The 16,695-nt window shown below is 35.8% G+C and overlaps 1 protein-coding gene across 1 annotated transcript in view; it reads left to right on the plus strand.

Moving 5' to 3' along the window:
- The first annotated feature begins 351 nt into the window (after nucleotides 1–351).
- LOC306855419 (succinate--CoA ligase [GDP-forming] subunit beta, mitochondrial) overlaps nucleotides 352–16,695 on the plus strand; it is a 116,597-nt gene continuing 100,253 nt past the window's right edge. The window contains exon 1 of the mRNA XM_079394129.1: nucleotides 352–455. Within this exon, the coding sequence (XP_079250255.1) occupies nucleotides 372–455 (84 nt within the window). The 5' untranslated portion in view covers nucleotides 352–371. The remainder of the gene's footprint in view (nucleotides 456–16,695) is intronic.

Consider the following 16,695-nt stretch of genomic DNA (forward strand, 5'->3'; position numbering starts at 1 on the left):
TTATAATACATTTGATTAAATTAGGGCATAAAATTCAACAGTTATTTAAATATACTTCCATAACATTTATGTAATTATCTACATTTAGGCTACGTAATTATCTGCACTTCACATATGTATAGAAGAATGTATACAATAATACTTGAATACGTTCATACAGCCTATAGTATGAACATTCATATAGATTTGTATACAACCAGATATTTGTGTGCAAATGAACTTTCGTCCTACCGGCTAGGGAGGTAAATGATAAATAATGTTGCAGTGTAAACGGTCCAATCCTGTTCTTTGTTTCACGCAAGAAGTCAGCCAACGCTCACTGTCACTGATCACACACGTGTCCTCGCTACAGGACTTACTTCCGGTTCAACATGGCGGCATCCATGGCATGTCAGGCGGCTGTGAGAGGACTCCGAGCAGCGAGCACTAAACAACTGCTTGTGAGCCGAACCCAGGTAACAGATCGCATATCTGTGTGTTTGTCCTCCAGTGCGTGTTGTGACCAGCAGAAGAACGTAGTGTTGCGCCTGATAATGATGATTTATTCTGCACATTATGAATACATGTACAAATAATAATTTAACCTGGCGTTGCTTGTTCATTTAACCAGCGATTTGAACATATGCTTTAATAGAATGACACATAGATGGTCTCTGTGCTGCTTTGCAGATTATTCATTTACTGTTCAAACTGTATACAAGGTATTTGATAACTGCATATAAATATGTTAATAAAACACATTGCATGATCCGCAAATGCGGTCTGATGATTTGCAATTAATTTAGACAGAGGTTCTGTTCAGAAGTTTTTGTTCTACTTCTAAAGATAATTATTTCGTTCTAGATATTTTCTTAAATTTTTTTCTAAAGGTTCTATTCTAAATTTTCTAGTCTGAAAATGTTGTTTTAAAGATTCTAACCAAGAGTCTCATAAGATAATAATAGTTTAAACATTAGCTTGTGTGTTCTGCTATATATATATGTTTCCTGGAATACTGATTCCTAAAGGTGATACTTTTTAATAATGTTTTGAGTGCTTTTTTTTTCATAAGCCTAGAACGGATCGTTTCACCTTCAGGTTTGTCCTCCATTCATTCAGTCAGTGAGCAATAGGCCAGAATCACGTCCATCTATATCAGCCTTTGACCCGTCAGTGATGAAACTTTTTCTGCTGAGCTGGCCAATAGCAATTTGCTGTCAGTCTACAGCAAAGGTTTAAAGGTTATTTTTAATATTTATATTAGGTATACCGTATACGCAGATTTCCCTGCTGTCATAATTCTTGTATTTTTGGGCTATTGTCTTGTTTTCCTCTTTTGGTCTTGCAACATGAAGAAGTTTTTAATGTTTCCTTATTTTGGGTGTCATTTGATGTGCGTACTGAAAGATTCTTGTGCACATATAAACCGTAAACCAGGACAACAGGACAAAGTAGATCAACAGTGCGGTTTCAATGGAAATTCAGACTTATGGAAGTCAGAGGCTATATTTTGACATTATAGAACAAAACTCGGAGGAAAAGTTTCAAGTAGGTCATTAAATAGATCTGAGCTGTGCCTTCCATTCTGTTTTAATCCTGACTGATATCCCTAAATAGTTCTGTGGCTGTTGGCACATAAAACAAATATGTTTGTTGTCAGAGGCTTGCTGTCTTTAAAGGAACAGTTCACCCAAAAATGAAGTTTGCTGAAAACTTACCAACCGTCAGTCCAAAGAGTCAGTCCCATTCACTGCAGAGGATCTGTTGGTGAGCAAGTGATGTAATACTAAATTTCTACACATGTTCTTTGATAAAGAAATAAACTCATCTACAGCTTGCATGGATTGAGGGTACGTTTTTAGCAAATTTTCATTTTTGGGTGAACTTTCTTTAAGAATGGATGTTTTTGTCTTAAAACTACATTGGAATCAGTGGAATAAGGCATGCAAAAACACTTTTTACCTGTAAAGAGCTGTTTTATAGGGCCCTAGAAATGATTTGGTTTATCTGAACCTAAATTATCAGGTGTGTTGTATGCGTTCATACTAAAATCTCACCAATCTACAGGCATCTGATAATAACAGCAGCCGTAATTTAATAGCAAAATTCTGTTTACGCATTATTGGCTTCACAATAAACCCCTTTGAACACCACAGATGTCGCGTCTGCTTCTTTCAGACATCAATATCGTCTTAAAACAATTTTAATCTGAAATTGCTTCACACAAAAGGCATGGCATCTCATAAATCTTTACGTCAGTTTGTACTCAAAACAAGGACTTTAAACGTTGGACGTTTTGCCTAAGCATCTTTCCAGTGACTTTAGTATGCACAGACTGAAATGATTTTCAATTTATTGATTCAGCTCCCAGGATGCAGCATTGATGTCATCATGAAAGTCTGCTTTTCAGTTTAAATTCATTTTTAATTAAATGACTAAATCTTTAAATACACCCAGTTTCTAATATCTGGTACTTTTTCGACCTTAATATTATTATTTTGTCCCTGACCTGCAGTTTCAAAGTTATATAGAGAGGTTCTGTGCTAGAAAATGACATTGGATCAACAGCAATTTGGTGTATAAGGCATCACTTCATTACTCCATGCAGTCCACTCTGCTGCCATAAGATGTGGTTTAGTAGTGCATGCAGAGTGCTTAGCAAGCATATATTTTCATTTCTTTCGTATAATGAGATGCAACCCGCTGCAACAGGGCACAAGCCTCATCCATCTGAGAGAGGTCCTGCTCTAATGAGCAAGTACATAGTGCCAAGTGCAGTTATATTATTTTTAATGAAATGACTTATTTAAGTCTTGTTTGGTATCTGAGAGAAGTGGCATTTTTATGGTAATAGACTTTAATGCATAGGTTTATATCCGCTATTTCTAAGATTGTGTATGTTATTGTAAATTTTAAAAGCACTAATATAAACATTTGATACAGACACTAATAAGATGCAGATTAGAGCAGCTTTTTCCATTTTTCTCTCAGTTTGGACTTCTCTTGTTTGGATCAAATCCATGTTTCACCATCTCCTTAGAAGTCTGGCTGTCAGCCAGTTCCTGACAACGATCAATGAGCTGTTTTTATTGATCAGTGACTGCATACTTTGTCGTTTGCACTAGTGCTGGGGAAAAATATCCATTTTCCGATTAATCATGATCTTCACTTTAACGATCACAAAATTGATTGCTGAAATCCCAGGATCTATCTTTTACTCGATGCCAGTGTTACCGTTTTCAGTGTCCGCAAATATACAGTACAGTTTGCAATCAGAATTGCATGTTATTAGAAAAAAAAAAATGAATGTGTACTGCAAAATAATTACAAGAAAATATGTCTCTTATGAGGATTCCTCACAGACAGCACACAATAACAAACAGCATAACTGTACACTAGTTCATGAACACTGATTCATGAACAAATGACTCTCATGAACTGTTATTTATTTAATTTTTTTGTGACTCAGACACACACAGCTCAATCAGTCTGATACAAAAATTCGAATTTTTGATGTTGTTCAAAGAAATACCTAAATGAAGAATAAAGCCAAAAATATCAAATGTCATCGATGTATGTTTACTGAGTAATCCACTGTTTTGTAGAGGGTGGTCAAAATGACAATTTTCACGTGAAATTCTGTGCCAAACTTTGCATGCCTGTCTGGAATTAAACCATTTAGGGCCTTAAAAATTAAGATTCCGAAAGAAAAGTTTCATAGAAACCAGAATCTAAAATCATAATAAGATAACTTTAATATTTCTTGAGTTGCAGGCACGCAAACTTCAGAAAAAGAATATTTATGGCACTCAAAAAGGTATTTGCTATGCAATTGATAGAGGAAAAGAATATACATTTAGACATTCCTGTTTAAAAGAAAAGTATCATCTGTATGCAAAATGACCCATATTTGGTTTTTGACCCCTGAAAATGTGTACAATTTAACAATTCACTACTGAAATTGCAATATCTCTGGAACTGAACCATATAGGGCTTTACAAATGAAGTTGCCAAAAGGAAAGTTTGTTAAGACCCAACATCTAAAACGGCATAAAGATATCTTTAATACCTCCTTAGTTACGACCATGCAATCTTTGGAGAAAAAAAACGGTCACCATTTTTGAACGGTCACCATTGCAAAATAATGCATCAAAGATTGCTAAAGTCAACCGATTTTACTAACAGACTTACCAATCTCTGTGTAAAAATAACATAATGATGCTGTTATCTTTCTAAGTCATTTTTACCCCCCTGTAATTTGACTCTGAATCTCAGGTGAAAGTCATTTTGACCCCTCTCTACAAAACTGTGGATTCCTCAGCATGACATTTAATATTTTGGCCTTCATCACTATACACGTTTATATTTATTCCGAAAAAAATACTGACAAATCAAAATAAGTTTTTGAAATTTGGTTGATTTGACACGGAATGACCCAATTACTTTTACATACTTTTCATTGGTAATCAAAAGAGACATTAAATATACCCAAATTATTCAGAATTTGGTCAACTAGTCAATCAGAATCAGAATGAATTGGGAAATGTTTATCAATACCCAGCCCTTATTCATAATGCACAAAACTTCAAGCTCAAGCACCCCCCAACTGAGTGCCTGAGGTTTTACAGAATCTGTTATTTTGGACTTTTACCATGGAGATAAGAGGCAGTGATTAGCCAGCTGCCAGTCTGCTGTAGTGGAGCTCAGGAGCGTTGTCTGGCAGGTATGTGTCACGGCAATTCACTCCCATCTTTGATGACAGCCCGAAAATTAGAGATGGCTTGTCAATGACAATGCACAAAAAAAGAGAGATGGATTTTAGACAGGCGATGGCCGATAACGCTAACGCCGCCTCAGAAATTCCTGTCTGGACCTAGAGATAATCCCAGAGCCGTTTTCCCCAGCACAACCATGGCTGCATCGCCAAACTTAAAGGAACATTTGCTGCTGCGTTCGTTTTTTAGGGCGGTGAAAAATCTTTACGCAAAGATTGAAGACGTCAAGGCTAATTCGCCTCACAACGCTGCAGCAGCTTGAAAAGCTCGACTGGAGTGTCGAAACAGGACCAGGGGAGTCTGCTGGATGAGGCTGCGTGCTGAATATTTTAAATGAGGGGTGGGAGGGTGCGACTCCTCTGGTGCAAGAACTTCAAACAGCAGGCGTCTCTCCCATCTGTCCACAGCGAGAACACATTTACATTTCCTGGCCGCCAGGGATACAGTAGAGCAAGTTTGCTGTAACCGGATTTGAATATCGTTTCGCCAAGGTTAATAGCCATTTCTGTTGCTCATGAGGGCTGTTTAGGCTTTTTCAATAATTTAGGAAGGCGGCAATCATTTAGAGTTCTGTCGGCAGTCTTTTGAAGGAGAGGTGTCTCTTTTGAATACTCCTGTGGGACTTTTATTCCAGTCCATTTGGGATAATTTATCTATAATGATGATTATGATGAGGCGGTATTTTGTGTTAGAGCAAATTAAAAGTTGTTATACCGTAACTGCTGTGTCAATGACAGTTGTGAAAAACTTTTAAAGTCTATATAGATATTTATTTGATTGGTTTGTGTTCCCTTGGATGTCTAAAGGCTCATTGTTAAAAGCTGAAGAGCATTTTAAACATTGCTTATTAAAGGAACAGTTCACTAAATATTACAGTTCTGTCATTATTATTATAACTTGTTGTTCCAAACTTGTAACACTTTCTTCTTCCATTGAACACAAAAGCAGAAATTCTTAAACTGCGGTTCGCTCTTGTTCATGCAATTACAACGAATGGCAACAATGGGAACATTCAAGCTTCAAAAAGGTCAAGTGACCATCATAAAGGTATTATAAAAGTATTATTTGTGTAAAAAACAGATCAGAAGTTATGTTGTTATTCAAAGAACTACTGCGATTGGATCATTGACCAGATTAGTCAGATTCATGAATAATTTAAACCATTTTTAGTTACCAAATCAGCAGAAATGCACTGAAAAGTTAAACAAAAAAAGGTTCAGTGCAGGTCTCCCATGAATGCTGCTGAGAGCGAATTTCTTGATTTATGAGTAAATTATGTATGTAAACTATAACCTGTACAACTCTATTAAAAAGCAAACTGAAAATCTTTTAGGAAAGGGGGAGTAAAAATAAACTAATGTTGTTGGATAGGTGTGCACACCCTCTTAAAACTAAGGATGTGGCTGTGTTCAGAATTAAGCAATCAGATTCAAACTCATGTTAAATAGCAGTCAGTACACACCTGCCATCATTTAAAGTGCCTCTGGTTAAACCCAAATAAAGTTTAGCTTTTCTAGTAGGATTTTCCTGACATTTTCTTAGTCGCATCTTACAGCAAAAGCCATGGTCCGCAGAGAGCTTCCAAAGCATCAGAGGGATCTCATTGTTAAAAGGTATCAGTCAGGAGAAGGGTACAAAAGAATTTCCAAGGCATTAGATATACCATGGAACACAGTGAAGACAGTCATCATCAAGTGGAGAAAATATGGCGCAACAGTGATATTATCATACACTGGATGTCCTTCCAAAATTGATTAAAAAAAAAAGATAAGAAAACTGGTCAGGGAGGCTGCCAAGAGGCCTACAGCAACATTAAAGGAGCACCATTAAAATATTTCAGTTTGTTTTCTAGTTGAGTTGTACAGGTTATAGTTTACATTAAAGATGGAAAAAGTTCTGAAATGATTCAACTTGGTCTCAGTTTTTTGTTTTACATCACAGAAACCTGCCATTTTAACAGGGGTGTGTATACTTTTTATATCCACCGTGTGTATGTGAATATACACACACACACATACCATACTTATACTATATTTTACTGTATTATTATAAAAAAAATCTAATTTATTCATTACTTTTGACCAATGGTGTGCTTGTAGCACTTGAGTCATATGAACCACTTTTATAGAACTTCTGCAAGCTTGAAAGCTGCAGTTCTTTGAAAGTTTATTGTAATTGCTTAAAAAAGAGCTTGGAAAAGCATGATTGGAACCAAAGTGCAGCTGGTATATGAGTGAAATCTCATTTTTATGAACTATTCAGTGTCTTCGCCCACTTCCATTTGTTCAGACTTGACCTCAGTCCTCCAGACCTCTCTCCTCCTGAATGATGTTCCTTATTAACTATGCTAATTGCTAAATTCATATCTGCAGAGAGTTGCCTTCACCTTCAGCCCATGGCTGTCTTTAGGAGATTAAGGCAAAAGCGTATCCCATGATGCAAATCTCTGCGATCTAAATCCTTTGGCATGCTCTGCTGACTCCCCATAACTCAACTCTGCTAACACACACACATCACGGCCTAACGGAGATCTCTTGTAAACTTGTCAAAGGCTGCTGCTCATCCAGTGCCCACCTGACCTTGCTGAACGGAAGTCATACGTTAAAATCAGACTATGAAAAAGCTGAGAGCATTCAGAGGTCACAAATGACTTTATTTGTTTTTTCCCCAGCACATGCTAATTAACTCATTGCTTCGTTATCCAACATTGTGACTTCGAAGGAATATTGATGTTCCAAATTAAAATAGTTTCACCATTTGATCTCTAATCAGCTTGTGCAAATGCTAAAACTGTGTAAATAGGACTTATTCAATCTTTTAAGTAAAGCAGCACTTTATTAGCTCCATTGTTTTAACATTGGTATTGTATTATTCATGATAAATGTATAAATGGCAGCTATCATTTCTGAATAAAGTAAACCAATTAGTTACAATCAGGAATGGGAAAATGTGTTAATTTCTTAAATCAAAACGCCCCTCAAGGATTCCACAAGTTAATTAATTGTGAGGCCATTTGGAGGTGCTAATTAGGAAGAGTCATTTCAAAGGGTTTAGGGCCGAGCTATGACTAATAATGAGGATTTTAACCCCTGGAGACTGCTGGCCTGTGACTGCGCTATGAAGGATCTGATACAGTCGACTGGGCCACTTCTTAAACACTGTGTGTCGAAGCATCAGATGCTGATAATTAGGGATAGAATTAACATATAACGGAGTAGGTGACTAGAAATGTGTAACAGGTAGGAACCTCATTATATTATGATATTATATTATTTCTACCTACTTAAGTTTTTTTTATTCCTTTTGTGGCTGAAGTGAAACATTTAAAGCTTTTTATTGTATATTTATACATTTCCATGTTATGAAAAATCCTAAAACTTGAAATACAAACTTCCTTTCTGTATTTAAAGATGAAGATTCAAAATATTAGATGCTGATAATTAGGTAAATAATTAACATATAATGCAGCAGGTCCATGTGGTTTGCTGTGTTACTAGAAATGTGTAAGAGACGGGTAGAGATGAGATGCAGGTAGAGGTAATTTGAAGCATTTTAATGTATATTTATACTTTTTTTTGTAAAGGTTTCTCATGTTATGACTGATTTTGAAACTTAAAATACAAAGTTCTATTCTGTTTTGAAAGTCACTAAATTATCACAACGTAGAATTTTCAGGAAACATGAATGATGGCTTTTATTTATTTTATTAGTTATTTTATGTGCTTTTGAAATTATTATTGTTTTTCAGAAACAATTATTTTTAATAGTATTCATTTTAGTTAGCAACAGCACAGATATTTACTGTTCACTGATGTTTATCTGATATCAACTAATTGTTTCTAAATAGTTATGCCGGAGTTACCCAGGGAAAAAGAGGGTTTGATATATGGGAATGGAAGATGGGAATACAGTAGGTTTTGAATGTAAATTATGGGGTGATTATAAAAATGATATGCATTTTTAATTTTTTGCACGGTGTGTGAAAAATGATCTCTCTGGTTTAATGTTTTTTTTATTATGCACAATGAAACAGCATTGCCCTCTGAAAGACCTCAAGAAAAGCTCTCATAAGCCTGTCCTCAAATCTCCTCATTTTAGCTTTTAAGCTCCTTTTCCTTCTCTCGGAAGAATTGGATTGGTCAATACAGATTTGTAAATACGCCCTCATGAATATGCAAATGTAAAACCCATTTTCCCCAGTGAGGACAGCAGCTGTGTTGCTTAATTTTATTTTATTTTTGTCTTCCTGCAAAAACTCTTTTAGGAATCAATCCTTCATCGACTTAAGATTTCCATTCTCTCTGGAGTCTGGCTGATGGAGCAGCCTAATGTACAAGTCATGTTGAGGGCAGACTAATAGTGTACTAAATGTAGTCTCCATTGACTTGCCTGCACTGTCTGGGTCTTTGGCACATTGAGTAATTCTGTAATATTCGTATCAGTTTGTAAAATCGGTGAAAACCCCAGCAGATTTCATGTTTAGCAGATGAGTGATTACATTTGATTCTCTCTTGTGGTTTTGTAAGGACGGATGTTGATTTATTTCCATCTTGTGTTCTTTTGCATAGTGATTGTGTCTCATCCATCAGCTAGATGCTTAAACATGTTCTCCTGAGTTGCTCTAACACTTCACGCCTGCCTGGCAAGAAGCAATGAGATCGGATCTCTAAGCAGCTGCTTGCTTTTAGTTTGTTGCACTCTGGTAATGGTGCATATGGTCAGGCAAACTAATAATGTTAGTTAAAGATGACATTACATCATAATAGATCATATTAATATCATAATAACTTCTATAATCCATGTTCAGTCTTATTATTTTGATTTAGGATTCATGATCGCATGTTATTCTAAAGAAAAAAAACTCTTTTTTTATCAAACTAAACTAATAACTATTTCTACATCTGAAACAGTTTTACTTTCGATGTAACCAAGTCCAAGCAGGTGGGGAAAATGAAATATTAATAGGGATGCAAAATATTGACTTTGCAGTGAATGATGCAACATCTTTTAAAGTGAAAAACTGTGTTTGTAGGGTGTTTTAACTAATAATTTGCTCATTACAAACACACAGATTTTCACTTCACAAGATGTTAACTGCAGGAGTCGTGTTTTGGATTATTGTGATGTTTTTATCAGCTGTTTGGATTCTTATTCTGACGGCACCCATTCACTGCAGAAGATCCATGGGGAGAAAGTGCTGTAATGCAAAATTTACCCAAATCTATTCAACTCCTCTATATCTTAGATGTATCAATTTCATTACTACTGGTTCTCTGGGGAAGTCGTGGCCTAATGGTTAGAGAGTCGGACTTGTAATCCGAAGGTTGCGGGTTCGAGTCTCCGGTCGGCAGGAATTGTAGGTGGGGGGAGTGAATGTCCAGCGCTCTCTCCACCCTCAATACCACGACTGAGGTGCCCTTGAGCAAGGCACCGAACCCCCAACTGCTCCCCGGGCGCTGCAGCATAAAATGGCTGCCCACTGCTCCGGGTGTGTGTTCACGGTGTGTGTGTGTTCACTGCTGTGTGTGTGCACGTTGGATGGGTTAAATGCAGAGCACGAATTCCGAGTATGGGTCACCAAACTTGGCTGAATGTCACTTCACTTCACTCTGTATCAGCCAAAATGTCTATATCGCTGCAGTGCATCTCTTATCATAGCATACTTTTCATGATCCTGGTCCAAATGCATAAAAGGCTCGACCTACATTTATTTTTCACACTAAACATCTTGTTTAACTTCAAAATGTTACGTTATTGAAGTTAAATGTTGCAAATGTTGTTTGCAGTTGGTTGTCATTAACATATGGTGGCATTTCAAACCCACTGTTTACTACTGTTTACACACACCACCCAAACACAATCCAAAATACTATTTTTTTTCTTATCAGTCACAGTTAATGAGAAGCAGTGCAGGTATCAGAATAGGGTTATAAGAGCAATGACTGAGCCAGGAGTCTATTACATTCAAGAGCAGCAGACCCTCTCCAGCACCTTAGAGTGTTTTTTTCCCCCCTCAGTTTGAAGTGTGTGCATATTACCTTCATATCCAGCTGGATTAGCATAGACCTCGTCATCACTGCAGTGCAGTCGCCCGTTCTTTCCATTGGAGTACTGCACCCTCAAATCTGAATATACAGTGGGGCAAATGAGTATTTAATACACTGCCGATTTTTCAAGTTTTCCTACTTGCAAAGAATGGAGAGATCTGTAGTTTTCATCGTAGGTACACCTCAACTGTGAGAGACAGAATCTACAAAAAATCAAGAAAATCACATTGTATGACTTTTAAATAATTAGCTTCTATTTTATTGCATGAAATAAGTATCTGTGATCCTCATGCACAAGGAAAACACACCAGGACAAAGTGTGCCAAATGCACAAATGTAATTTCACATGTAATTAAGAAAGTAATGCAGCAAAATAACATCAAATCTATGACTGCATACCATACACTTCCTTCTTTCAAATAAATGATGAAGAAAAGGCTCTAAAAACTTAACTCTAGTGTTGTCACGATACTGGAATTTCTAACTTCGATACGATACCTTGAAAAATATCAATACTCGATACCATTTTCGATACCACGGAGAAAAAAACTGCCACAATATTAAGGGGGTAATTTTTTTAATTTAAAGATAAATGTAACAAGTCGAGAACATGCGGTATATTTTACATGAACAAAAAAATGTCTTGAGGTACTGCATTTGTTGATTTATTTATTAATCTTTTATTAATCTTAGTTAAATGTTAATTGAAACTAACGTTTACTAATACATGTACTAATTAAAATCCAAAGGTCTATTTGTTGATATTCTCATTTGCTTCATAACATTTATTTTTTTCTACATTCAATTTTTTCCACTTAAATTTTTCTGGATTCCGTTTTTTTTCGTTTGAATTTTTCTGGACTCTTTTTTTTTTTAATGGTCAAATTAAATGCTATTAATCTAAATGCATGTCTAATTCATTAAAATCATGAAAATTATACAATTTAACATTTAATTTATTAAAAGTATAACAAAAATGACATGTTTAGGGCCGTATAAAATGTTTTATTTTTTTCTCACCTTATGTTTTATTGTTACCAAATTCTGTGTTTTAGCATGTCTATTAGGCTATTTGAATGCATACAAACAATTTTTATTTATTCTTACAGTAGCCTTATGAAATGTGTTTTCCCCCTCAGAAATTCTGTGTTGTGTATTTAAATTTTACTGGATATCAGATGAAGGCATAAAACAATTTTAATTCATTTATATTTGAATTAATGAAAATTAAACATTTACATTTTTGGCAAATGAAGGGGATTTACTATTAAAATTTAAATATTTTGTGATTATTTCTTTAAAAAAAATTAACAGTAGTAGTATTATGTACATTCTACTAAGGCTAAGTTAAACCGAATTTTTATTTTGACGGGTTGCCGTGAATACTTCTAAAGTTCTGTGTGTGTATGATATGACGCTAGTTTTACTCAAATTAAATGGTAAAATGCTCGTAAAGTGCCTTTCAGATCAGTTCTGGAGATATTGTTGATGTATTTATGTCCTCATTGAGACGGCAGACGCTGAAATCACCGCGAGCGCCACATTAGTAAACACAACCGCACGTGCAGCACATTCACACAGAGACGCGCAGAACATGCAGGATTCATATTTAAATCGACTTTTGCACCTTAATATTTACAGATACTAGTCCATATCGCGATTTGATTTAAGTGTAATGACCTACTTTTGATTAATTAATCCAAACTTTGACAAATTCCGTGACATTCCGCGTTAAACTGTAAATTCCGTTTTTATGACTGGATTCCGTGCGCGTTCTCTGCATCGCGGAGATCATAGATCCCTACAGATAGCGCTCCTGCTGTGTTCTTTAACAACCAGAGCAGTCATCTTTCTATTCACTTCACTTTTGCTATTTAACCAGAGCGAAGGAGACGAGTGCGGTCACGTGTGGTGCTTGTCCACGCGCCTTTGGAGAGAAGTGAAAGTGATAGCTCGGCTAGTATCGGTGTATCGATACTTAGGGAAATTAATATTGGTACCGTTCAGATATTTCAGTATCGATATTTATCGAAATATCGATATTTTTGACAACACTACTTAACTCTGTGCCTGACTTTCTAAAGTTGATGTGGGGGCCTTACAGAGCATCTGCTATCTTGTGGAATTTGATGCAACTGCTGCCACAGCTTTTCTTCGTCCTTTCACCTTTGTGAGAGAACAACAATAAGTCAAGATCTGCTGTGGGCCACCATGTCCTTAAGAGACATCTGGCCTCCCAGAGGATCTAGAGAAGCTGTTTCTTTCAATGCTAATAAAGGATACAAACTTGAAAAGAAAGCAAATGTTTCTGTTTAGGTCAGGTGAGAATAAGGTTGTTTTAGGATTGTGGGGTTTGTCCACATTTATGCAGCTCAGATGTTCTCTAAGTAGTGTGGAGAGGTGTAGCCTACGGGACAAAGCTTAAGGTGTTGTTATACCCATAAAAGTAAATTCTATTGTCATTCCACCGTCTGCTTTCCCATTGGTTGCTTCTGAAATCATTGACTGCATCTTTGGTTAGTAGGCTAAAACTGATGGATTGTTAACAGTCTCGACTCTCTGAATCATTCAGTCAAGGTTTAAGACTCTACATGCATTTCCCAGCTTTTACGAGGAGACCGTAATCTATCTTGTTTGTTGACCTAGTTGTTGATCAATCTCCTTCCCAAAATAATTTCACAATTCTTAAGGCCGTCATACATAAATTCCTTTTTTTTTTTTTTTTTTTTTTTTTTCAGGTAGTGGTATAAGAGTAGCAGTACCGCTTGTGCTAGGTACAAACTGATCATGGTGCATAACAAAAGCAAGCCTTTATCTTTATTTATTTATTTTTTCGGTTTGGGAAGCAGCCTAAAAAGAAGACCATAAAATAAGATCAAAAGAGACATTAAATGGTTATATTAGTATTTTTTTATTTACTTTTACAGTACTTTTTGAGGATGGTGATTTATTATTTTAACTTTTTTCCATCGATCATAGATAATATAGAAAAAGAATACAAACATTGTTAAAACAAGTACCTTATTTTTAAGCTTTGTGATATATATGGTGGCATTTTGCAATGGCCTGGTTGGTTAGAGGGAGACGGACTTACCTCAACAACATTGGTAGTTCAAGGAACCATCACAGCGTGTGTAACCGATCTGAAAGAGAATGCGGTGTGCTGAAACATGGCTTTAAAAATGTAACTAATTTTAACTTCACATGGCATATTTAAACAAAGTTTATTTAATTACCTGAGACATTAAAGCAATTAACATTCTCTTAAAACTATTAACACTTGATTTTACAGTGACACTGTTGAATTGAAGCATGGTGAGCGGTTGATAAAATTGTAGCACTTATTTGAGTAGTTGAACAGTTTTAATCTAGAATGACTTGTGAGGAAATTGGGAATTTAATTTTTATGCCATTCTTTGACATTTAACAATTACTGCAGAATGTCATGGTTGTCACTTCTAGCTCGCCAAAAATGAAACTCTAACCAAAAGTCAGACCGTTTTGGAATAGCATTTTATTCTCTGAATTTGAAAATATTGACTTGACTATTCATGGAAAAAGTTCAGAAATAGGATTTTATGTAGGTGTCACTGAGCTTTAGTTGTTCTCTTGTGACTTTATCCACCTTGTTTTTTTTGTAGTGCAAACATTTTTACAGTTTACTGCACTTTGATATTGTGGCAGTCGTGGCCTAATGGATAGAGTCGGACTTGTAACCCAAAGATCATGGGTTCGAGTCTCTGGTCCGACAGGGATTGTAGGGGGGGGTAAATAACCAACACTCTCTCCACCCTCAATACCACGACTTGATTGGCTGCCCATTCTGAGTATGGGTCACCATACTTGGCCACATACCACTTCCCTTTCCCTTCCCTTTCCTTTTTCTCGCTATTTCCCTACAGTGGCTAAAGAACCACAAGTCTTGCACATACACAGAAAACGGCTTACTTTCACGTTGAAAAATAAGGTGGATAAAGGTATATATTATTTGGATTTTTGTTGTCAATTGATGTTTTAAACATTTTGAATATCACACATATAAGAAGGCAGTCACATTATAATATGGAAGCCTATTTCCACTACATAAGAAAAAAATAAATCATGCTTTGATTTACATAAGTCTTAATTGACAAAATGAGATGGAGGAAAAAAAAATCAGTCATGAGATTTTAAAAAGACAACATTTATGATATTAAAACAAATATGGTAAGTCACAATTAAGTTTATATATCTATATCTATATATATATAGATAGATGGATAGATATGTCTATATTATGACTTTTTATCAATTTTAACTTTTTTCATAATTATGAATTTTTATTTTAGTTTTGTCTCATGATTTCAACATTTTGCCATAATTACGATTTACCAGAGCATGAGGTTTTTTATGCATCCATAGACATGATTTATTTACTCCTTTACTTATAATTATTTTTGTTTATTTGTTTTTATGTGAGTACATCAGTGCATCTATTTCATTTAACTCTATTTGTATGTATATGCATATTTTTTAGCTTTCAACTGCATGTGTGTTTGTGGTTGTAGAAAGCTGTGCGTTTGTGTGTGTGTTGGTATTTAACTGGTGGTGTCTCCAGAGTGCTGATGAAGATAATTACTGTTGAGGCAGAGTCTCAGGGGAGATCAGACACCTGCCGTCCCCATCTTTCTGCCTCCTGCTCGCGCCCCTGACACCCACCTCCCGGTTCGGATGCACCTCAACCTCTCTTTGCCCTTGGGTGAACTTATAACCTGTACAGCTACAAAGTGGGCTCCTGCTAAATTTAGCGAGAAGGGGGAAAAGAAAACAATTACCGCTAACATTTGCAAAGAGGTTGCCATGGTTGCCAGCTCTTTTAGCACTTCCACAGTCTGGTTAATCAAGCGGGGCTGGAACCAGGAACGCTGATAACACCTGACAGACAGACCACACAAAAATATACCTGCTAGGCAAATGTCATCACCTCAGATCTAGACTTTCATGTTGATATTTTTAAACTTATAATTCTCTCATTAGACTCCAGATTTAGATGTTCATACACCTGACACCTACTATTGATAGTTTGCTTTCCTGGTCTTTGGATGACACAGGGCTGTGAATCTGAGGATGGTTTAGGAGACATTCTAGAAATTTCCTGCCGCTTTAAATGCTTGGGCTTTTCCAATTGGCTTGATTGGCTGTCAATGTTTTTTATAATTTATCTGCTGAAAAAATCTATAAAATGTATAAATTAACTTCAGTGAATGAACAAGCATATGGTGTGCGGTGGTGTTCTGAAATGAAGAGGCAAAGTCCTCAGTTTTCAATCAAATGTAAATTCATGTTCCAGTCACATTTTTTTGGTTAAATAAACATTACTAACACTGTCAGAAAAAGAATGGAAAAAACAATAATAACATTTTTAATAGTTTTTTTTTTTCAGCTCATCAGTCATCAAAGTTTGGTAAATAGTGGTCACAGACATGGAGATTTCCTTTAAATTTCACCAAGCTGATTACTCACTAAAAACTCCCACAGACATGTTTTGAACAGACATTCAAGTCATTTTTTGACATAACAAAGTGGTTATATTTAAGTGTGTGAGTTGTTTACTTACTTTATTAAATTAATCTTCCCACTAACAGCATTATATTGTTCATTCAGACTGATTTGCGAACGCAGAACACGCACGAGAAACAGCTTGGTTTATTAGCTTAGCATAGCGCTAAAAAGTTACATGCTTTTGAATCAATTGACAAACACTTTTTAATTGAAAGCATAGTTCAATTTACTTTTGTTCACCACAAGTTATTTGTGTTTCCCTTCACATGTTTTCCTTTTCACCTAAAAGAACAATCCACCCTTCTAGGATTGTCTCGCACTTCATCTCGCATATCTCTTTATTAATATTTGCT

Source organism: Barbus barbus, assembly GCF_936440315.1.
Source record: "Barbus barbus genome assembly, chromosome: 35".
NCBI classification, from domain to species: Eukaryota; Metazoa; Chordata; class Actinopteri; order Cypriniformes; family Cyprinidae; genus Barbus; species Barbus barbus.